The sequence below is a fragment of the Delphinapterus leucas genome, chromosome 15, assembly GCF_059928025.1.
Source record: "Delphinapterus leucas isolate spDelLeu-1000000601 "Yukka" chromosome 15, BTC_Dleu_Yukka2, whole genome shotgun sequence".
NCBI lineage: Eukaryota > Metazoa > Chordata > Mammalia > Artiodactyla > Monodontidae > Delphinapterus > Delphinapterus leucas.
Window position 1 is genome coordinate 65,037,924 of NC_143143.1, and position 24,169 is coordinate 65,062,092.

At 46.6% G+C, this 24,169-nt stretch overlaps 2 protein-coding genes across 3 annotated transcripts in view; one reads left to right on the top strand and one right to left on the bottom strand.

Annotated features, from left to right (window-relative positions):
- Positions 1-300: 300 nt before the first annotated feature.
- On the bottom strand, positions 301-4,077 carry GDF5 (growth differentiation factor 5). Its single transcript, XM_022592955.2, has 2 exons — positions 3,453-4,077; positions 301-1,245 (listed from the first exon to the last, which is right to left on the bottom strand). Exons 1-2 carry the CDS (start codon positions 4,075-4,077, stop codon positions 371-373), a joined length of 1,500 nt encoding a protein of 499 aa, XP_022448663.1. The 3' UTR covers positions 301-370.
- An 11,150-nt stretch (positions 4,078-15,227) lies between these two features.
- The window catches only part of CEP250 (centrosomal protein 250), a 47,453-nt gene continuing 38,511 nt past the window's right edge, over positions 15,228-24,169 (top strand). Inside the window, exons 1-2 of one of the 2 annotated variants that reach the window (XM_030762924.2) lie at positions 15,228-22,942; positions 23,407-23,463. In XM_030762924.2, the coding sequence (XP_030618784.2) occupies positions 22,757-22,942; positions 23,407-23,463 (243 nt within the window). In that variant the 5' untranslated portion in view covers positions 15,228-22,756. Of the gene's footprint in view, positions 23,464-24,169 lie in introns of both variants that reach the window. The other variant, XM_022592566.2, reaches the window with a different exon arrangement.

Below are 24,169 nucleotides of genomic sequence, written 5' to 3' on the forward strand. Positions count from 1 at the left end.
GTCCTCCCTGGAGAGTCCAGAGATCGAGAAGGTCCCGGTAAGGAGAGGTGGTGGGCTGAGTTTCATTGGAAGACAAGGCCTCCTGGGTCTCAGTCCCATTCAGAGTCTGTCTCCCTGGGCCTGTCCCCGCCAGTCAGAGCAGCAGAAGGGCAGAGATCCTCAGACAGGGGGACTTGTGGATAGAAAGAGACCTTCAGCCCAATTCCCACTCTGAGAGTGAACAAGGCTGTTGAAATCCCCTTTCACGCAGGCTGTGTAGATGCTCCTGGCTGTAGCTTCCCGACCCCTCTGTGATTCTAGGAGTGCGTGGAGGGGCTCTTGTGACCAGCATCCTGGGATGTATCACCCAGGAAGACAGAGGCCAGTGCTGCTACCTGCAGCCACAAGACTCCACGACCATGTCCTCATACTGCTTATAGACCACGTTGTTGGCGGAGTCAATGAAGAGGATGCTGATGGGACTCAGCCGCGTGGGCACACAGCAGGTGGGTGGCGTGGACTCAGGGTCCATGGAGTTCATCAGGGTCTGGATGACTGCATGGTTCGTGGGCTCCAGGTGGGAACGCAGGGGGAACTCGCATAGCCCCTCGCAGTGGAAGGCCTCGTACTCCAGGGGCGCGATAATCCAGTCGTCCCAGCCCATGTCCTTGAAGTTGACATGCAGCGCCTTCCGACTGCAGCGGGCCTTGGGGTTCTTGCTGGGCCGCTTGCCCTGACGTGTGGCCAGTGGGGCCCGCCGCTTTCGCCGCTGGCTGAACAGGTACTCGTAGACGGTCTTATCATCTTGGCCAGAGCGGGCCTTAATCTCATTAAAGAACAGGTCCCGTTTCTTGGTGCGGCCAAACACCAGGAACAGGGCCTTCTCATGGACCTGCCGGGCAGCCCGGTCAAAGCCCAGGCCACGGAGGTCCACGGCCCGGCCCCGTTCCCAGGCCTCCAGCTCCAGGCACAGCTGGGCCGAGTTCTTAAAGTTTCGGAAGAGCTTCCAGATGTCGAACACCTCCCAGCCAGATCCATCCAGGCCTGGCATGGAATGCACATCCAGCAAGGCCGCCGGCTGTCGGCCGCTGGGGCAGCTGGACAGCTTCAGCTGGGCAGCTCGCCCACTGCCGGGGGCCACTGGCTTAGCTGTGTCCGAGGGCTTCTTCCGCAAGATCCGCAGCTCGGCCCCTAGTAGCCCATCCTTCTCCAGGGCGCTAATGTCAAACATGTACCTCTGCTTCCTGATCGCAGGACCTCGGTCATCTAGAGAGAACACCCATAAGTCATTCCCTACAACCTCACCAAGGGAGCTGGTCACCTTAAGGCCTCAGGGGAGGACCACAGCTCTTCTCCCCTCGAGAGAACGTTCTTTAACCTCTTCCCCACTCTGACAGAGGGCAAGACCCAAACCACTGGGAGCCTTTTTCAAAATAAGGGAGCTTCCTATACAGTCAACCAAGTAGGATTGTTGATCTGTAGATGTGGCTGTAGCTGATTTGAGTGATTCTGGGTGTTTGTGTCAATGAGATGCATAGCAGAGGTCCATCAGCCTTAGAACTGCCTTCTACCCTGCCCCTCTCCCATCTGTTATCCAATATGATTTCTCTTTGGTAAGATAGGTGGAATGGGCATTATAATGACCCCTGTTTTTCCAGGGGAGGAACCTGAGGCTCAGAGAAGTTAGTAACTTGCTCATGGTCACCCATCTGGGAAAAAGCAGAGCTGGAATTCCAGCCTAGAACTTTTTACACCCAATCCTGAGCTGCTTCTACTATACCATGCCTTAAAGAAGACCTTAGTGTTCTTGTTTTATGGATGAGGGGCAGAGAGGGGGAGTGACTTGCCTAAAGTCACACAGCAAGTTAACAAAAAAGCCTGTCTATAAGCCAATTTTCCTGGCTTCCCAGTCTAATGATTTTGTTGTGTATGTTTCTTACCCTGCTGGGTACGTGAATGTGTGTGTGTGTGTGAATGACAGTTGGTGTGTGTGTGTATGTATGGTTCAGTTCACATGTGAGTATGAAAAGTAATGCATATGTGAGTGACATGTTATATGCATGTATGATTGGGCTTGTGTGAATATTTGAAGGGTATGTATGTATATGTGTCTATATATATGTAAGAAGATTCCTTGTATATATGTAAGGTGTGTGTGCACGTGTGTACGTATGTGTGTGACTCAGCATGTACGTATAAATATAAGGCTGTGTGTGTGTATAAGAAGCTCAATAGTATGTCCGAATCAGCATGCCTTCCTTCCTAAATACCGATTTGCCATTGGGAAACATTCATAATATTGCTCTAGAAGCTAATTAGGCCTTTAAACTCCCCATCTCCCCCCTCCAAGCTCCCTTAGAGCTGGGGGGCACAGGGACTTATTTTATGATTTCCCCAAGGGGTCACAGCTTGCTCTGGCTGGGCAGGCAGCCAGGCCACCTCCCCCAACCTCAGCCAGACCTGCTGCCTCTGTGCCTCCCCCCACTCTGTCATTCCCCCACTGGCCAGCTCTAATGAGGAGCCTCTTCCTCTCTCTGACCCTTCCCCCACCCTGCCAGCCAAAGTCCCAAGACTCCCAGAACCAGAACATATGAGCTGCCAGCAACTCTAGCAATCAGGTCCACCTTCCTCTTCACACTTATGGAGAAACTGAGGCCCTAAGAGGGGAAGGGACTTGCTGAGCTCACACAGCAAGTTGAGAGGAAAAGCCAAGACAGTGAGGTGGGGTGGGCAGAGGGAGAAGTGAAGGGAGCAGATCGTCTCCTGGGTTCATGATAAAAATGATGTGTGTTTAGGACAGGACAAAAAGTTTTCATATTTGAAGGGCTCTCAGAAATCACCCAATCCAACCTCCATAGGGTTGTACTGATGGGGAAACTGAGACCCCAAAGGGAGAAGGGGCTTTCCCAAGGTCACACGGTGAGTTAGACCCTAGGTCTGTTGTCCACCCTGCCCCACCTCGTATATCTAGAGGTTGTTCCAGAACTCCATTATGCCTCATTTACTGTTGTCACCTATCCTGTCCCCTCTGCCCCCCAGCCCAAAGGCAAAGTGGGAGAACCATGGGTATCTGAGATTAATTTCTCTCTCTGCCATCTGAGAAAACCTACAACCCTCTGCAGCCTGGAAAGTCTGGCCAATTCACATAAGCACAGAGCATGGCCTGGTAATCAAGAGTCGTAGAGGCTGGTCCCCAACTCTGCCACCAACAGGCAGGTCTTATCTCCTTCCCAGGCTTCAGTAACCCCCTCTGCACCTTGCAGGAATGGCACTTGGTGATCCCCAGGTGCCCTCCAGCTCTGACATGCCAACAGCCTGGGACCTGGAGTGTGTGAGGTAAGTCCCAGATACCACCCAGGCCAGATGCACACACCGTCTCCCACCAGTGCAGTGGCGGGGCTCTGAGAGCCCCCTCCATGCATGCAGATGCCCCTCCCTCTGAGCCGTGCCCCTGCCCCCCCCCGCCCCCTCACCTTGCCCTTTGTCAATAAAGCTGGTGATGGTGTTGGCCAGGCCAGCCTCCAACTTCACGCTGTTGTTGCCTCCCTTTCTGTCAGCCTCGGACAGCGTCCTGTACAGCGAGAGCATGTATTCGTGGGGCGTGATTGGGGGCGGGCGGAATGGCTCCTTGGGCTCTCGAGGGGACCCAGGCTCCCTGGCCTTCTTCAGCAGGAAGGGGCTGGGGACAGATCCTGTCTTTGGTGGTGTCTTACCCCCAAGAAGCTGTCCTTTTGGGGTCACAGTCCGCGTTGCAGCCTGCCTTGTCTGGGGAGGGTGTCCTGGCTTGGGTTCAGGGCCACCCGATCTGGGGGGCAGCTTTTTGGGTTCATCCTTCTTGGGCTGTGTCAGGGCTCCTGTCTGCCCGGTGCCCCCCTTTTCCCTGGCATTGGTGGCCCCCCCACCGTAGCTGTGACCCCCCGGCCTGAAGATGTTCTGGGCCAGAGGGGGCCTCTCCTTGGCTTCTGCTTTGGCCAATCCTGGCCTGGCCCCCTGGGGTCTCTGGCCCAAGTCAGGGGCACCCAACACAGTGCAGATGAATTCCAGGTCCAGCCAAGCCAGGTGCCAAAGCAAGAAAGTGAGGACTTTGGGGAGTCTCATCCTCTGGACAGCCGCTGAATGACACCAAAGAGAACAGTGGCAGCAGCGGAGGTGCCTCTGGTTTGGCAGGAAAAACCATGAAAAGAGTGGACCCTCAAAAGCAGCGGCAGCAGCAGTAGCAGCAGAAGGAAAGGCTTTCTCCTCAGTCTGAGGCTCTTGAAGTCTGCCGGGTGTGTGTCTGTATCCAGTCCCATAGTGGAAATGCTCTCGTATCCAGACGTGCACCGTCTCCAGTCAGCAGCTGAAAATAACTCGTTCTTGAAAGGAGAAAGCCGACCGCCCCCTTTCTCCTGCACAACTGACTGAGGGCTTGAAGGAGGCTTGTATAAGGCTGAGGGATTTTTCCAAGAAGGAAGAATGGCGTAATGCTGCCTGTGTGCTCCAGTTCTTTTTTTTTTTTTTAAGTTTTGAATCCTTTCCAGTGAAAATACTTACACACACACACACACACACACACACACACACATATGCCTGCAGGTGCTCAGAAAAATCTTTTACAAACCTGAACTCAGGAATTGGAAACGGAATTCCAACCCAAACCAATTTAATTACTCTCTGATGTCATGCTGTCTAAACTCATTTAAGTGCGATATATTTATGTGAAAAAAATCACCGCTGCCCTCTGAGGCCATGGCTCATGGGGGCTTTTGGCACACAGCCCCGAGGGGGGCTTCTAGGCTTGGGGGGGGCCTCTCAGTCCCACGGAGCAGACTCTCGGGTCTTTACCTCCACGTCACGGGACAGCCCACCCCACCTTCCTGAGGAGAGATGCTGAGGAGTGAACTCAAGGATCTTAAGCCCCAGAAACATGAGGAGTGTGGGTTTTCAGTTAAGTCCTTGGGGTGTTTTTAAAGCAACCTTTGCGTCTAGTCTGGGACCTGATTTGTTGTTGGGGGGTGGGCAGTACAGATGGCAGCATTTACTCACAGTTTCTTTTATTTTATTAAACTTGTGGTGACCCAGAGACAGAAAAGTATCAGTACCCACTACACCCCTCCCCCCAGATGCCGTTGACTGAGCTCAGATTGTTACTTCAGGCTTTGGGGGCGCTGCCACCCTGAGCCCACTCCTTAGATGGAGGCAGATCCAGAGTGTACCTCACTGCCACCCCAGCAAAGACAAACTCAGTTTTGTTGGGAGGGACTGGCTGAGTCCAGAGGTGGCAGCCCCTGCCTGGGGCAGCAGCGGCCCCTTCAGGAGGCTGGAAAAATGATTTCCCACACAGTGCTTTTCTGGTAGTTCTGGAAGAAGTCTCAATTGCAGCTGGACTCGTGGGGGAAAACTGTTCCCTTTACCTGGAATACCCTCCTTTCACTCCCACAACGGGAGGTAGTCCTCCTCATCCCGAGAGCTTCAGCTGAAAATTTACCTCCTCCTTCCCTGGTTAAGAATCCGCCTGCCAATCCAAGGGGCAGGGGTTAGAGCCCTCGTCCGGGAAGATCCCACATGCTGCGGAGTAACTGAGCCTGTGCACTACAGCTACTGAGACTGCGCTCTGGAGCCCGCGAGCCACAACTACTGAACCCCACGTGCCTAGAGCCCGTGCTCTGCAACAAGAGAAGCCACCGCAAGGAGAAGCCCGCGCACCGCAACGGAGAGTAGCCCCGCTCGCCGCAACTTGAGAAAGCCCACATGCAGCAACGAAGTCCCAAAGCAGTCAAAAAAAAAAGTTTCACCTCCTCCAGGAAGCCTTCCCAGATCCCCACACAGAGCCAATTACCCCTTCTTGAACGTTTTGCTACAACACTTGTCACACTGTGAGAGGTATAGCAGCAGTAGAAGCAGTCAGGTAGGCTTCCTTCTTAATCCGAGATTCTTTGAGCCTGCCCGATAGAGATCTGTTCCTACTCTAAGGTCACCAGATTGGTTTCCCAGCACAACCTGGCACAGAGTAGAAGCTCAGTAAGCATTTGATGAATGAAAGAAGATGAAACTCACAGCCCGGTTGTCCAGGTGCTCGACCAGCCTTTTCATGGTGATACGTCCAGATCCTTGCTGATCTTCAGAGCACAGCTGCATAACTTGGCCATTTCAAGCTTCATCTGGTGCCCCTAGGTCAGAAACCCCAGGACAGCTCCACCTTCCCATCTCAAAGGATCAATACACTACCAGACACTGTTCAGGGGGAGCTTTAAGGAAGAGCTGAATTCCTAACTCTCCCTCCGGTTGCCCAGATTCACAACACTTGGCTTCCCTTTTGACTTGTCCACTTAAGCAGTCATCTCTGGGGTTCCTTCATCCTCTCCATCCCCACTGCCTCACTGTCTCAGTCCTCCTCACGGCCTGTCCTAAAATAATTCCCTTATAACTGGCTTCTAGGCCTCCCGGATCTCTTTGTTCCAATCCTCCGTCTCTCTAAAACCTGCCCATTGAAAAGTGCCAACTCATGTGCCCTCTCCTCCATGAAGCCTTCCCTCATTCACCAGAAAATACACACTCCTGATTTGCCATCACACATTTTCTGTGCCCCTTTCCATTTTGGCAGCTCCAAGATTATCCAGTTCTGCCTCTGCCCCCCTGTCTCCGACACAGTTCATTTCTTCTACTCTGTGTACTTTTTTCATATTTAAAAAATCATAACGTAATTCCTTATAGCAGTAATAATTTATTTACATACCTGTCTCCCCCATGAGATTATGACTAGACGGCACCATATTTATCTTTCAATTATTCCCAGGGCTGGGCACAGGGCCCAGCACATAGCAGGTTCTCAGTGTGTCGTATGGATGAATGAATCTCTAACCGGCCCTTATATACAAAAGCCATCATTTTCTACTTTAAGGTATAGTTACTTACAGACATATCGTGCCTTCCCTGCTGGACTCTGAGTTCCTGAAAGGAAGGGATTCTTGTCTTGCCACGAATTAGGTATTTTGTAAGCCTGAGTGAGTGAATAAATGAAGGGATGAATAAATCAAAAACATCGGGAATTCTCTGGCGGTCCAGTGGTTAAGACTCCACGCTCTCACTGCCAGGGGCGCGGGTTCAATCCCTGGTCAGGGGAACTAAAATCCCACAAGCCGCGTGGCCAAAATAAACAAACAAACAAATGAACAAAAATAAATCAAACAATCAAGATGCCCTTGAACATGGTTTTATAAAGAGTAAGGGCTCTTGGAGACAAAAAGGCCTGGTTTTGAATTCTAGTTCTGCTATATGGTTTAGTATATTATATTATCTTTGGAAGCCTCTAAACCTTTTTGTAACTCTGAACAGGAATCATGACAGTACCTACCTCACAGGGTGTTTGTGGGGATTCAATTAAATAAATTATAAAAAGTGATTAGCCTGGGCTTCCCTGGTGGCACAGTGGTTAAGAATCCGCCTACCAATGCAGGGGACATGGGTTCGAGTCATGGTCCGGGAAGATCCCACGTGCCACAGAGCAACTAAGCCCGTGTGCCGCAACTACTGAGCCTGCATGCTGCAACTACTGAGCCCGCATTCTACCACTACTGAAGCCTGCGCACCTAGAGCCTGTGCTCTGCAACAAGAGAAGCCATCACAATGAGAAGCCCGCGCACTGCAGCGAAGAGTAGCCCCCTCTTGCTGCAACTAGAGAAAGCCTGCACACAGCAACGAAGACCCAATGCAGCCAAAAATAAATAAATAAAATAAATAAATTCATTTAAAAAATAAGTGATTAGCCTGGTACTCAGCAAATAATAATAGCTGCTATTTATTGAGCATATACTGGAGTAAACTAGACTCTGGCCTTTGTATCGCACTGCATTTTTATCTTATTTATCTTCACAAGAACCCTATGATGTAGATACTCTCAGTACCCTGATTTTGCAGATGAAGAAACTGAAGTTCAGAAAGGTTAAATTACTTTTTAAGCCTAATTCCCTCTCTGACACATTTTATACCAAAGAATCCTAACCTAGCTTCTAGAAACACGAAAAGTGAAAGGGTGGTAGGGGGCAATTATGGTATTCTTGGCTTTTAGTCAAGGTCTCATCCAATGGGCTGGGACTTTGGGAACATGGAGGAGTCTCTGAGCAGGGCTATTATTTGAGGACCAGAGAACTCCAGAAATGGGGTGGGAGTCGGGGAAGGGGACTCTGGGCCTGCTTAGAAGGCCCTCTCCAGGGAGGAGCCCAGGGGACTGGCCTGGCTCTCACTATAAAGGTGACTAATCACTTCGGTCCCCTCTGGTAATTGCAACCAGATGCTGCCGCTGGCAGCACTTCAGTCCCAACATGTTTAATTACTGGGATGGAGAGTCCTTCGCCCACCGCCCCCCCCATGTCCCCCTACCTCCCCCTCTCCTGTCAGCAATATTAATGTCAAACTCGAGGTAGAAGATGGGAGTCTTGGGAAGCCACTGGCATGCAAACAACCTTTACAGTCCTTTCTACCGTGTAGAGCCTTTAACTTTTTTACATGTTTCCCTATCCATCTCACAGGCACTCCACAAAACATCCTCTTAAAGTTGGCAGGCCAGCGTATTTTTTATACCCATTTCACAGATGAGCAGTTAACTGAATCAGCAGCAGCAGCAGCGGCAGCAACATCATTTTTCAAGCACTTAGCAATTTTCAAAGTGGCTTCACATTCTTTATGCTATCTGAATCTCCTAATTCTCGGAGTCAGTTCAGCATGGGTTAGAGCTGGCTAAGAGTATGGGTTCCAGGATCAAACAACTTGGTTTGTGTCCTGGCTCTGCCACTAACCAATTGGGTGACGTTGGGTATTCATTCATTTATGTACTTAATTATCCATCAACTATACACTGGGTGTCTACCATGTGTTACATCCTGGGCCTAAGCACTGTATCTAACAGTGGACTACCAAGTCTGTGCTCACATTCTGGTGAAAAAGACAGACAAACAAGCAAACAAATGTGTAATTTCAGAGAATTCTAAGTGTGTGAAGAAAAATTAAGCAGGGTCAAAGGGATGTCTATTTTAGATAGGAATGTCTCTTTGAGGGGGTGATGTTTGAGCAGAGATCTAGATGTAGTGAGGGAATGAACTGTTCAAAGGTCTGGGAGAAGATCATTCCTGGTGGAGGGAACAGCAAATGCAAAGGCCCTGTGGCATGAATGTGCTTGGCATATCTGAGGAACCGGGAGAAGCTGGTGTGACTGAAACAGAGTGAGCATGGGGGAGGTGATAGATGAGGTCAGATCATGCCAGGACCACATTGAGAATGGCCTTGGAAACCAGAGAAAGGAAGTTGGATTTTATGTTTAGTGCAGTGAGAATTTTAGTGCAGAGTTTTAAGTAGGAGATTTGTCTAACATAATGATTAAGAGCTGGACTACCTGCCTTTAAGTCCTGGCTCCCTAATTTACCAGCTGTGTAATCTCAGGCCAATTATTTAAACTTTCTGTGCCTCAGTTTCCTCATATACAAAGTGAGGTTAATAATAATATACCTGCCTCAAAGTTGTTACAAATTTTTGTCGTAAGTTCTTAAAACAGTGTCTTATGCAAAGTAAGCTCTACATAAATATTACCTATTACTTATATCTTTAAAAAAAAATCACTTCTCTGAACCTGTTTCTTTACCTGTAAAATTAGAATAAAAATATCTCCTTCACAGACTGCTTATAAGAACTAAATGTATTTACATATGTAGAGCACCTTTCTTTCAGTAACTATCATATAGTAGGTACTCCATAAATTATGGTTAAAAAAAAAGTCAATTGTTAATATTGTCCTTGTTCACAAATGAGGAAATTGAGTCTCAGAGGAGTTAAGTGATTGACACAAGGCCACGCAACCAGAAATGATCACGGTAGGACTCAACCCAAACTCATGACTCTGAATCCAGTGCTCTTCCCCACAGCAAGGAAGGATTGATCTTTCCTGGCATCACCTTATATGAAAGGGATTGCCTGGGAGGAGGGCCTGCAGCCCCTGGACCTCCATCTGTGCTTTTTATAATCTGTGGGGCATGGGCCATCCCCATCCAGGGAGCCCAGAGCACCCCAGCGGGAGCAGAGCCGCCTAATCCTCCCCCACATCCCCATCATCATTCCGGTTTGTGCTGTTTTAAACGTCCCAGGAGCTGCCACTCCTCTGGGATCTTCTCCACCAAGCTCTCAATGGTTCCCCCAGCTGAGCTCCTCGGGAACTGCACCTTGTCAGAGCATGTGGGCGCTCCAGTGAGGTCGGTCCATCCCACTCCCTGCAGATACTATAATCTGGAAACTGCATGTGGGTGTATGTGTGTTTTTGCCTGTTGCAGGTGTGGTGCACAAACAAAGCAACCACACATTTTCACTTTTATTCTTTACTTAAAGTATTTTTATTTTAAAACTTCTTAATATTTAAAAAATGTTTTTTAAAAATTTAAAAAGTAATGTGTATTAGAAAGAAAGGTAATACAAATTCATGATGAAAAAAGTTCAGACAGTACAAGAGAATATACAGGAAGTCCCCCTCCCACTCCAGACCCCCAGTTTTCCAGACCGTCTCAGAAACAACCATTTCTATCCATCTCCTGGATGACTTTCTATGCAATATAAGCTTTGACAAAAACCTTTTTATTTAAGTATGATTTCTATACTGAATATATTTAAATTACAAACTTAAATAATTTTCATTGTAAAAAAAATAGAAGTGAAACAATACCAAAGGGTGTTAAATTAAAAGAAGCCACTCCCCAATCTCTCCGCCTAGAGGTAACCACTGTTAATAGTTAGGGACCTGGAAACCTTATTGTCATTCTTGAGCTCAGAAACCTCAGATTCTTGCTGGACTCCTTCCACTCCTCCCTCCATTCATCTACTTTATCTCCCACTTTGCACGTAAAAACTCTAAGAGGTAAGTATTATTATCCCCATTTGCAGCGGAGGAATTTGAGGCTCAGAGAGGGGAGGCGAGGCGGGTTGCTCAAAACACAAGGCAGAGCCAGGAGTTCAAACTCAGGTGAGTGTGTCTGCCTCCAAGCCCGACATTCTTCCTGCCATGTTTCTCCACCTGGTTCCTGTCCAGATTCTTAGAGTTTAGTTTCTGTGTCACCTGAGGCAGCAGATAGAGTCTCAGGTTAGAATATAATTAAGGGCTCATCTTTTTTTAAATTTTTTTTATTTTTTATTTTTTTTTGGCCACACCTCATGGTATGCAGGATCTCAGTTCCTCCACCAGGGACCAAATCTGTGCCCCCTGTAGTGGAAGCCTGGAGTCTTAACCACTGGACCACCAGGGAAGTCTAAGGGCTCATTTTTTGAGGAAAGAGAGGACCCAGTCCTATGGGAGCTGTCCCTATACATCTTTTTACTGCCCAAGCCCTGAATGGTGGTGAGCAAATGGCACCCACTTCAAAGAAATGTCAAGCTTGGGTGAGTGGGTATTTAGAGCTTGACTTGGTCAGTGGGAAGGGGCAAGGACTGGAAAGAGACCTGCCCACTGAGACAGGGTCAGCGCCACGGGAGGAATACCCAGCTGATGGAGGGGATTGTATTATTATCTAATTATAAATCCAGGGAGACTCATATGATACAACCAAGTGGCAGAATCAGCCAGAGGAGTGCCCAGAGGAAATCCCCGGCAATCCCCAAACATCCATGCTTTTGCACATCACTGTTCCAAGAACACTGCTTGGAATGCCCTTCCTGCCTTTGTCTGCTCAGCAGATTAATCCTTCATAATTAGGTTATATTGTCACCACCTCTATGAAGCCAGCCACTCCCTCTTTACAGAATTTACCACCCTGTAAATGTGTGAAATATACATTACTCACCTGCCTCTACTTAAGTCTGTGGACTGAGGCTCTAGGCAGGGTCCATGTGTTATTGTTCTTTGGGTCTCTCCCAGTGTCTAGCACAGGATTTGACACATAGTAGGTTCTTAATCAATATTTGTTTAATGATAAATAAATGGACTCTGATGGAAAGCAGCGAGTGGTTCACAATCTATTACAAGATGCTATATTCTTTTGGTGCCTCAAGCTCTGCTTCTGGCAGTTAGCTTGCAGTGAGAAAGAGGGGAATGACTGAGGGTTATTTTTTTTTCCTCAATTTTTCCCCTGTCATCCTCAGCTCACTTTGGTCACTCAGAGTGCTGACATGGAGAGGAAGATGGAGAAAGGGGTGGGAAAAGTCTTCTTTGAATTCGTGTCGTAGCTGGCTTTGTGTTTTCTGGGTTTGGCAGATGCTTTTAGCTGTTTCTGTCCATCAACAAAACATCATGGAGGGCTTTTATGGGCTCTTCAGGGATTCCCTGCTGGAGCCCTCTCCTGCACTCCTCTTAGCAAAGGCATCTCTATTGCCAATGGTCATTTGTCTTCTCACTTCTGGAGTCCCTTTACCCCTCTAGGAGGCCCTACCAAACAGGACACAGGATAGGCCTATGCAGCTCTCCTTCTTTTACTTAGTCCCCATCCAGCCTACAGAAAACATTCCCTGACAAATTCTGGGAGAGCAGGACAACCCCAACACAGCAGCACTCTCCTGGGTCTGCCACCAAATCAGTTAGCAGGCTTGTCTCTTGTTGATAGATTTCCTGGGCAGGAGGTAGATCCGGTCATTATGCTCCCCAACTGCAATGGGGTTGGATGTGGTACCTCCAACCCTCCTGGAACTCCCCTCTTCCGATCACTTGGTTGGAGCAGTTACATCTTCCCTGAGAAGGGTGGGGACTCACAGCCAGAAATATCTCCACACAAATTTTCTATCCTCCATTCTCTTGACACCATAAAGGATTTAAGAACGTTAAAACAGATTTTAAGCTATTAGAAAAATATATATATATAGAGAGAGATATATATATGGGTTTTTAGCCCATCACTTTGAAATTTCACATATGTAAGTTTAAAAATAAAGAAAGTCAGTCAGTCCAGGCAGCCTCTTGGTATGGGGCAAGGGGAATATCTATAAATAATGAGCAAGCCTGGGGTGCGGGATCCACTTTACAGTCCTGAAAAAGGGTTGAGATAAAAAGCATGTTCCCAGAGATGGAATTTAGGGCATAAAGAAAGAGCTCCAGTTCACTTGGAGGGGACTAGGGTTGGTTTTCTTTCAACTGATTCGTTGTCTCTCCCTCCAATCCAGCCTCCTTTGAGGCCTTCTCCCCACTCTAGTTCATCAGACAGGTTTGAACATGGCTAGACTCTAACTGTGGCTGGATTAAGTCTTTCCCTACAGGGCTCTTGGGTCCCAAGCAATTCAAGTGCTGTACATGAGCACCTTTTTTTTTTGTCCCAAACATTCCTGGCACTTCATAGGATGTTTGAAGGCTGATGTACTCTCAAAGCCTACAGAATCTCTAGGGGGCATGCTACCCACTCTCACACATCAGCTAACTCCACTTTCTTCTCTGGCCCAGACAAAATACCCAGTTGTACTATTTTATTATGTTTTAATACAATTTCCAACTTGCTGTTAACACATTGTATTATTATCCAATACTAGCACATAACAAATATTCCATAAATGTTTGTTGGATGAATGAGTAAATGAATAAGGGAATGAATGAACGAATTCCCTTTTACAAAAATCAAAGATTACTGTTTGTTTTAATTCTCTTTGCTTATTCTTCATGGTCTTAAAGTGTATTATGTAGTTTGTTGATAGATTTTATGTCATTAACCTTTGTAATACTGAGGCTGACTCCATTCGTTCATTTCATGGATGCTTATTTAGCACCTACCCTGTGTCAGGCTCTGTGTTAAATGCTAAGAATAAGTCAGAGATAGCCTCCTATTCTCATGAAGCTTAAATTTTCAAGGGGGAGAAAGATAATAGGTAAACCAAAATAAGTAAGTAAAAAGTACTATGAAAAGAGTACTGCAATAGAAAATGATAGGGTATTACTTTACATAACATGATCAGGGAAGACCTAGCTGAGGAAGTACCATTTAAGTTGAGACCTGAAGGAGGGGAAGTTGTCAGGTAATCCAAGAGTTTGGGGTAAACTGGTTTAGGAGATGGCAAAGTATGCCATCTCCCTGAGGTTGCAGATGCCCTGAGGTTGGTGTAACATTCCAAATACTGTAGTGAACATTCTTGCACACAACCTGTTGGGAGAATATTTCCCTGGGGTAGACTCCCACACAACTGAGTCTTTGCATCCTTTTGTCTGTCCAATGTCTGGGATGTTTCTTCTTCCCTCTCAGCATAGTTTGCCTTTAAGAATCACTGTCCTCCCCCCACCCCTCACTTACTTTCTCTTTTTCTCAGTAACTATTAAGAACTTGTTTTGTTCTTATAGGAGAAAAATACAAAGATACTCTTATCAAAGTGTTCTTTTCTCAGGTTCCCTTTGGCTGTGAATTGCCTGTTTCACTCCTGCTATCCATTCATACATCCATCTATTCACTCAGCACTTACTTAGCTCCTATTTTGTACTAAGCCTTGTGCTGGGTGCTAGAGATACACAATCTTATACAGTGTTTCTCAAAATATGTTCCCAACGCATCGGGAATCACCCAAGGTATTTGCTTGAATGCAGAGTCCCGGGCTCCACGCCTGGTTTACTGACTCTCTAGTGGGGGAATCCGAGAGTCTGCACTTTAAGAAGTTCTCCAGTTTTGTTTTTTTTTAAATCCCAACTAAAACTTTAGACCCACTGAGTGGAGAAGAGAGGCAGGTGAATGAAAGTGCATTGATAATTTATGCACAAAACGCTATGGAAAAAACGCCTCTAGAGTCCTCTAGAGAAAATCAGGTTCACGCATAAAATTGGACAAACTGCGGTTCTCTGGACGGATGCAGGACATTCAGGCAAAGAAAACACCCTGTTCAAAGCCATATGTGTTCAAATGACACTGAATAACTACGCTGTGAGTGTTGTGTTGCCTGGAGCCGTTTGGGGCTTCGGGGGTCTGAAGACAAAGTTGTATCCCGACGAAGCGCCCTTGTTAATTGTACTCGGGTTTGTAGGTGGAACAGTGCGCAGGCGCACCTAGAACCAGGTGACCACACACATGCGCAATGTGTAATCCCGAAGCCAAAAGGGGTATGATTGAGAGCAAGTTTTTTTCTGTTACTAAAACTTCCCTTACTCGAATCCAGCAAGCCTGGCTGTCCCCATTTCTGGCGAGGGAATCTTAATATCTCTTAATATTAACCCATTTTTTCTTCTGGGCCACACTTTTAAGTCGGCTGCCAGTACTCAACATGGCGGAGGCCCCTAGGTGGCGCAGTCCGTCCTTAGGCGTGCTGCACGGAGGGGCGGGGGCCCTCCGAAAGGGCGGGAGTTTGAGGGGCGGGGCCTGCGCCCCAGCCCCTTGGTGGGCCCCCGCCCCCGGGGCCTTAGCAGCTGCTTCAGGCGCTGCGGCGCTGAGGAGCACCCGAGGAATCTGCGGGAGCCGAGCGTGGTGAGGTGGGGCCTCAAGGGCAGGCGGGAGGTGCCCGGGTTAACGGTCTGAGGCCCAGAGGCCGGCCCTCTTAGAGCGCCTTAGGGAATTCCGTTCGGGCAGCGGCCGAGGCCCAGAGAGGGGCTGGGACCTGTCCTAGGCGGGTGTGTCCGCGTGCTGCTGCCGCCAACACTCTGCGCTCCAAGTCCGCGTAAAAAGGGATCTTCCCGAGCCCGGGGTTGTCCGATAAGGCGCTGCGCTCTCCTAAGCGTCCCGCTCCTGGCTCCCAGAATTTTGCGGCTCCCTCTGCCTTTGGGGCTTTGCATGTGATCTGTCCGAAAGTCCAGTCCTACTCGCCACCCTACTCTGGAACGCTCATTCTTCGGGACCCACCTTAAATAGCACTTCCTCGGAAACCTTTTCCAACCGCTTTCTGAAGGCGCAGTTAGCTCGCTGCTGGGTTTTTGCACTCATTGCACCGAGTTACTTTTCCTGCATCTCTTTTACAGCCGTGCACTTGTTGGGGCGTTATGCCTTGACTTTTTTATCTGTATCCCAGGGTCTAGCACGTGATGATCATAATAATAGCTAATATTTATTGAACAGCCACAAAGGTGCTACGAAATGCATTACCTGTAAAGGCCCATTTAATCCTCAGAGCGATTCCATAAGGTGGGTTCTATATCTTAACATTTTATGCGCGAAGAAGCTAAGGCACTCTTAGATCAATTTGCGTAGAGTCCCACAACTAATAAGTGAGTGGAGCCGGGATACGAATTCTAGGCTGTCCGTCCCCAGAGCATGTAATAATTCCTGGATTGCCTTTGGGTTTGGTAAATGTCTGTTGAATTGGTGTTTACATTAGGTCCATGAGTTATGGAGGCCAAGATTGTGATGCACATGAGAAGGCTTAGAAAGGAGAATTGATGTTCCCAAATGTACAGAGTGAGTTCATGAGGAGCTAGAACCTGGTGCTAGCCCTTGTTCCTTCAGTCACACTCTACCTTTCTTTGGTCCTTGTCCATCAGAGAGCCGAAGACTTAGACCTCATCATTTCACACCCTTTAGAAAGTGTCCCTCCCAGAGCTGTGATTTCATATTTCATGATTTAGGGGGCAGCATTTTGTAATGGAAGGGTGTAGAGTTTTGAAGCAGATTGGGGTTCAGTATTTGCTCTGCCGCTGACCAGTTATACCCCTTCCGTGTTTTGAGCCTTAGTTTTCTTGTCCATAAAATGAAGGCAATAATTACTTCTCAAAGTGTTTTTTATGAAGATTGCAAATAATTGTGAGAGAGTAAAGTGCTGTACAGACTACATGATCTGTTTCTTTTGGGGTTTTTTGTTTGTTTTTACCTTTTAGAAGATTATAGAACTGTCAGCATTTTGTAAGACCTTTGATATGGATCATGTTGCCTAATGTTCTTATATCCATTCATTTAGTCAAATATCTAATGAGTACCTGCTATATACCAGGCACTGTTAGGAGCTGAGAATACAGCAGTCAACAAAACAATATTCTTGCACTTGGGAAATGTACATTGGGTTAGATATAGTACACATAATACTCAGATAGGGACAGATGAAGCATGGTAAGGTAAGTAGAAAAATACCAGGGACTTCTCTGGCAGCCCTGTAGTTAAGACTCCCTGCTTCCACTGCAGGGGGCATGGGTTCAATGCCTGGTTGGGGAACTAAGAGATCCTGCGTGCCGCATGGTGCGGCCAAAAAAAAAAAGAAAGAAAAGAAAAGAAAAATACCAGTTTGTGTGGAGGGGTGGTGGTATTTTATATTGGGTGGTTAAGGAACAACTTACTGAGAATGGGACATTTGAACAGAGAAGGTGGCAAGGGAGCCAATCATGAGGGTAACTGGAAGAAGAGGCCCTGGATGAGTGTGTGGCTTGGTGTGTTCCGAGCATGTACAGCAAGGAGGGCTGTGTCTGGAGGGATGTGAGCAAAGGGGAGAAGAGTAAGAAATGGAATCAAAACAATTGGAGGCTGGGATCAAATAATTAGGACCAGGTAAGCCAATACAGTGATTGTGGTTTCTACTCTTGATTAGCCACTGGAGGGTTCTGAGTGACCGAATCTGTCACTGTTTTAATATTTATTTATTGCTTTATTTACTTATTTATGCCGTACCATGTGGGATGTGGGATCTTAGTTCCCCAACCAGGGATGGAACCCATGCCCCCTACAGTGGAAGCTCGGAGTCTTAACCAATGGACGACCCAGGAAGTCCCTGTCACTGTTTTAAAAGGATCACTCTGACTATTCTGCTGAGAAAAAGCAAATTTTGAAAGCAAGGGTAGAAGCATTGCTACCACCTAGGAAGCTTTTGCAGTTATCCAGGTGTGTTAGTTATCTACTGCTATGCAAGAAATTACCCCAAAACTTAGCAGCTTGAAACAGCAGTCATTTATTATCTCATATAGTTGTGGGTCTGAAATCTGGGAGCAGCTCAGCTGGCTGTTTCTGGCTTAGGATCTCTCAGGAGATTGCAGTCAAACTGATGTCTGGTCTGCTCCCAAGATGTGGTTCCTTACCACTGGGCCTCTTCACAGGGCTGCCTGGGTGTCCTCAGGACACAGCAGAGAGAGTGGGGAGAGAGCAAGAGCTAGAGAAAGGGGAGCCCTTTTATGACCTTGTCTTGGAAGTCATTTCTACTTTATTCAGCTTCATTAACTTTATTCCAGATCATGCTCAAGGGGAGAGAGTTTAGGCTCCGCCTCTTGAAGGGAGGAGTATCAAAGAATTTGTGGGCATACCTTAAAGCCAAGAGTGGCTTTGCTCAGGATGATGGTGGGGGTGGGTCAGAAGCGATAGGAACTGGTAGAGCCAACAGGATTTGCTGATGGATTGGTTATAGGCTGTGGGAGAATGGAGTCAGTATAACTGTAAGGCCTTTGGGCTTGAGCAACCAGAAGGATGGAATTAGCACGTACTGAAATGGGGAAGATTGGAGGAACAGGAGTTCACTTTTGGATGAGTTAACTTTGAGATGCCTGTTAGACATCTATATGGAGAAGTTAAATAAATGTTTGGATTTAGTATAGGAGTGTGATGTGCCAGATGGGCTGGAGATGTAACACTGGGAGTCATGGGTGTATAGGTACAGTTCTAAGCCATGAAACTGGATGAGATTATCTAGAAAATGAATGTAGGTGGAGAAGAGGTCTGAAGCCTGAGCCCTGGGGCCTCCAACCTTGAGATGGTGGGGAGGAGCCAGCAGAGGAGACTAAAGGGAGAGAGGCCTTAGAGGTAGGAGGAGGATGGAGAGAGAGGCCCACATATGAGATTTATATAAGGAGCTGTGTGCTAATTTCTTTTTTTCTGGAATAAGAAACAAATTGTCTCTCCAGACAAATATATATATGTGTGTATATATATATATATATATATATATATATATAGTTTCTTTTCTCAGGAAATAAAATGTCTGTGCCCTCACGTGTTTTTTCTTTTTTGCTTTAAGTGACAAATTCTGTTTAATAATACCAGTTCTCCTCTTAGTCCTTGCAACATTTACACCTCTACTTCAAGTTTAGGTGGTGTTGCTGCTATTTTAAATTTATTTAAATACTCCTTTTGGAAGAATTTGGATGAGATGAGACAAAATATATAATTTATGTCACTCTTGTCTCACTCTTCACCCTAGGTTCAGAGGTCACTGCCCTTCCCAGTCTGGTTCCTAGCAAAAGTAGGAAGTCAGTCTTCCTCATTTCTGTATCACTGTGGCCAGTTACCTGATGCTAAACTGGAATTCATGAGTGTTTACAGGGTAAATTAACGTATAAAAGAAGTGAATCTTTTTCCTTTTCCTGTGGTAATGATAACATCTATTCAGTGGTTTACAGTTTACAGAGCACACTGACATCCATTCTCATTGAATGCAATTCAGTCTGTTACCATTTGCCAGCTACTGACCTTTTCCTTCCTGAGGGCCATTGAAACCTACCTTTCTTTGGGAGCTATGCTAGTTTATTTATTCTCTGGCTGATCTGACAGTGTGTTAATGAAAGGTGCTGAACTGTGTCTTGAGGAAGCTCAGAACTGAATCTCAATTTCAGAAAAATTCCTGTTGTAATTTTTCTCTGTTCCCTCCATCTTTTTATTCCTGGTTTTTTGTTTGTTTTTTTTTGGCGGGGTGGGGGCGTTAATCATAAAACAATTCAATTCATTTTTTAAATAAACTTTATTTTTTAGAACAATTTTAGATTTACAGAACTTGCATAGTACAGCAAGTTCCTATATACCCTGCACCCCGTTTCCCCTGTTAGTAACATCTTAAATTAGTATGGTACATTTGCTACAATTTCGCATCATTTTTGAAGTAAATGGGGCATACCAATAAAATATGAACAAAATGAAGTTACTTCATCTCTGTAAGCCTCAGTTTCCTTATCTGTAAAATGAGAGGGTTGGACTAAATTTTTAAATAGCTCTAAAATTTTTAAATTATCTGCTAAAGTAAAATAATCATATAATTCTAATATAATTCCATTTTTTTACTGAGGTGTTACTATCATTTTCTAAAATAATGTATACACATTAACAACAACCTTATTCTAAAAGAGGATTTAGAGAATTCCCTGCCAGTCCAGTGGTTAGGACTCTTGAGCTTCCACTGCAGGGGGCGCAGATCAAACTAAGATGTTGCAAGCCACGAGGCATGGCCACAAATAAATAAATAAATAAATAAAAAGAATAAAAGAGGATTTAATAGGAGAATTCCAGGAACTATGAGAGGGCTGCTTATATATTAGGTTTGTATAATATATATAAATATATGATTATAAATATATATAATATTATTATATTAGGTTGAATTACATGAAATTATCATTTTGTTAGGTTAAAAAAAGGGCAGATATCGGCAATTTCATGGAGTTTAACCGAATGCTTTTGGGGATAGGGATTCAAAGGAGTGTTAGGGAGCCTTTGGGGCCTCTGACACTCTGCAAAAGCCTGGCCCATCCCTCACAGTGTTCGGGGAGAAAAGGCTCTTCAAGTCCCTTGAAGCATCTCAGAGCTACTCTTGTTGTTAGTCGTGTTGTCGGTAAGAGCTACTTCCCAGCAGGTTTGTGCCTCCAACCAGAAGAGAGAGATTGAGCCAGCATTTCACAGCTGTGGTGGAAAGGAAGGGCAGAAAGGGAGGACACTGGAAGTAATAACCCAGTTGATCAGCTAGGAAGAGGCATCCTGGAGTGTTGGTGCCACTATGCCTTTACTGGTACCACTGTACTCTTCCTACTTTATGCCCTTTCCTTACTGTCTAGTACAAGCTCAGCAAACCTGGGTATCTGCAGTTGCCCAGGAGGTGATTAGTAAGCTGAGTTTTCCTCTGTAACTCTGTTATAAGAAAAACAATAGCACAAGTGCAATGACATGACAACTAAAATCTGCTATCGGTGTGAGGGAGAGGGCAGGGGCCTGAGTCTAAGGTGAACTGGAGAGCATATGCCTTATCTAAAGGGGGCAGACACTGTTTCACTGCAGCCTGTTGTCGCCTTGTGGGAATGTGGGTCAGGGGTCACTAGATATGCTGATTATCCAAAGGAGCCAGAAATATGAATTTTTATATGTATTTTGCCAATGGTAAATGTTGGCACCTAACTTAAGTTCTTAAAAACCATCGTATAGGCCACACAACGATTGAAAAGAACCCGCAGGCTACATTTGTAACCTCTGGCCAAGGGTTTAGATCTGCCAGGAGTGAGGCCCACATGCATTTCTTCATTATGCATTGCTGACAAGCTACTAATGACCAAAATGAATTAGCTCCTGCCTTTGAGGAACTCACAAATTAGTGGAGAAGATAGACAAATAGTAATGATAAGATGTAACATAGACATTCTCTCTACACATTAAATATAAATTTATATATATTGTATATATGGCTATAAAACTGATAAATTATTCCTGGATACATCTGGGAGGACCTGATAGGAAGTGGCATTAGAGCCAGGATGTAGAAGATCAACAGTTTGGTGCATTAAAGGGACATGGGGCCCCTGAAACTCCCACTGTGTGTGCAAATGTTACATTGGCATTCGCTGCATATGCCATTTTCTTCAGATTATGAGACTGGTGCTGCCAAGAAGGCAGCTCGAATAGACCATTTTCTTGATAGGTAGCTGGAAATACAGATACTCCTCAAACCTGATGATGGGTGTCTCAGGGCTGATAAGGTGAGAGAACTCTACCCCCCTCCTCTGCCCCCAGGTTATGGTGCGTTTTAGAGGCCTAAGAAACTCAGAGGTCGTGGAGCTGGGCACCCTCATTTTTGGATGAGGAGCCTGAGGAAGTGGCGTGCTCGAGGTCCTAGAGCTCCTTAGAGACAGAACTTGGACTAGCACCCCAAACCCTTGATCATCTTGCCTTCCCGTCTCCTGGGTGTCTCTGAAGTCACTGGTTAGGCTGGCCTCCCTCACCTGCCCCCATTGCCCTGTGCTGGCCCATCTCCTGGTGGATGAGGAGGGTTTGCCATCCTGCTGAAGCTGGCTCCTTCTTCCCTCTGTTTTTTGGTTCCCCTGCCTGAAATGCCTGCTACTCTCTGTCAGAGAGTCAGATTGCTTGTATTACAAATCCCTAGTCAACCAAATGCCAACTGTATGAACTAGGACAAATTGTTTAACCCTTCTGATTTCTCAGCTAAGGCTTAGCCTTCGTAAGCCTCAGTTTCCTCATCCATGTGTAAAGTTAAAATAGTACCAATGCTGAAGTATGATAGGAAAGCATTGGAAGGTTTCAAGATTCTTGTGATGCCAAAACGACATGGTATGTGTAAAGCACTTCAAGTGACTGACCCATAGAAACACTTAACAAGTATTAATTATGATGATGATGATTCACACTGTTCGCAGCCCCACAGGTTGGGTTAAATGTCCTTCTTTTGTCTTCCCATACTATCCTGTGATGCCTCTGTTATTACTGCACAGACCACATTGTATTGTAGTTGTGTCCATCTCCCCTGCTAGCCTAAAATCACCTTCAGTGATTCATTCAGCAGATGTTTATTAGGCACTGTGCCAGGCACTAGGGACGCAATGGTAAACTAGGAGCTCTTGGTCGAGTGCAGAGTTACAAAAGTCATGCCAGGAAACACTAGTCCTGTGAACTTGTGTCATGGTCCAATAAATTTGGGAAATGATGCTCATCACGTTCCCCCCCCCTTTAGAGATTAGGTCCATCTTAGTATTTGAAAAGCTTTGAGGAGGACTGTACTTTGTCCAACCCAATTTTACAGAACTTAATGAGTATTTGCTGAATAAATTTGAGTCATCTAGGGAGTTCTTTCAACTCCACTGTGTGCTTTAGTCCCCAGCTCAAGAGGAGGTCCAAGGGACACAGCAATGATTAGAGAGCCTGCTGGGAGCGAACAGCCTCTGGCTGCATAGGGATCTGTGGACTTACTGTCTGGTGCCCCCATGGAGACAGGGGGCCCTGGGTTGAACAATATGAAGCCCCGGTCACTGCAGCTGGTGCTGGAGGAGCAAGTGCTGGCGCTACAGCAGCAGATGGCAGAGAACCAAGCAGCTTCCTGGCGGAAGCTGAAGAGTTCCCAGGAGGCTCAGCAAAGGCAAGCAACCCTCGTGAGGAAGCTGCAGGCCAAGGTGAGGCAGCTGCCCTTTCAGGAAGGGGAAGGAGGAGAACACTTGGGGCTGGGGACTGAAGCGGGATGAGGTTTGCAGAAGATGGAGCCACGTGGTGGGAATGTCCTAAACAGCTCTCCTTTGATGTCTACAACTTCTCCACCAGCCATCTACGATGTCCCTTTCAAAGGTGACCTTCATGAGGGGTCAGTTAGTTGTCTAGGTTTGCTCTCCTAGTCTAGAGCTAGGACCTGATCCTAGGTTTTCCGGTTCCAAAGCCCATGAACTTCCTTCTCCAATACAAGAGCTGTAGAGAACATATGATTAAATGACCAAATGGAAACTGTAAGATGTTATGGCCTCACTTCACTGTCATCACCCAGTCCCTCATTCACAGCGCATTTGCCCACGACCCTTGGGGACCTTTGCTTTGGGCTGTTGGTACCAGCCGTGCCCATTGCCGTGTCCTGCTCTGTTTGCCCCAGGTGTTGCAGTACCGGAGTTGGTGCCAAGAGCTGGAGAAGCGGCTGGAAGCCACTGGGGTGAGTGAGGCTCTTCTGTGCTCCTCCTGAGCCCTCAGGGAGTATAGTTAGGCCTCATTTGCCGACTGAGGGAGGCTGGGGTGTGATAAGGCGGTGTTTGGAAGAAGCCGTTCTTTCGTCAGCCCCTGAGAGCTTCATCAGATACCTTCACAGGACCTAGCTATTCCTGCCCCATCAGACTCCAACCCCAGGCTCTCTAAGGACAAAATGAGCTTTAGGAGACTTAATATTACCAGATTGGAAGGGGTGTGGAATCCGAGAGAAGAGATGCATTTTTCCTCCAGGAGGTGTCAGTGTTTATCTGTCTTGGAGAGATGTGTGCCTTTGCAGGCCTGAAAAAACCGTATTTGTGACAGAGAGATTTCTTTGTGCTGTGGGCTGGGTAGAACTGGCTTTCAAAAACCTATCTGCCTTTCTTCCAGCTCCCTCTCAGCATCTTCTCACATTACCCTCGGAAGAGTTCTCTCAGAGGAAGGAAAGGACGAGACTTAACTATGTACCGTTCTATGTAGGCCAGGCACCCTTAGGCATTGTCATAGAATTACGTCACTTAACCTGCAAAGCAACTTTTCAGGGGAATGATATCACCTTCATTTTGGAGCTGAAGACTTTGTGGCTTAGAGAAGTTATAACTTCCCAAGGTCCAAAACTTAGTGTAGTAGAAGCCAAGACCATTAGTGAAAGCTGTATTTTATGCTTCTTAGGT

Excerpts from the sequence above, each read along its gene's own strand:
- GDF5 (XM_022592955.2), bottom strand. The coding sequence starts at position 4,077 with ATGAGACTCCCCAAAGTCCTCACTTTCTTGCTTTGGCACCTGGCTTGG. Across the intron at positions 1,246-3,452 it reads CTTTATTGACAAAGGGCAAG|ATGACCGAGGTCCTGCGATC; the intron begins GTGAGGGGGCGG and ends TGTTCTCTCTAG.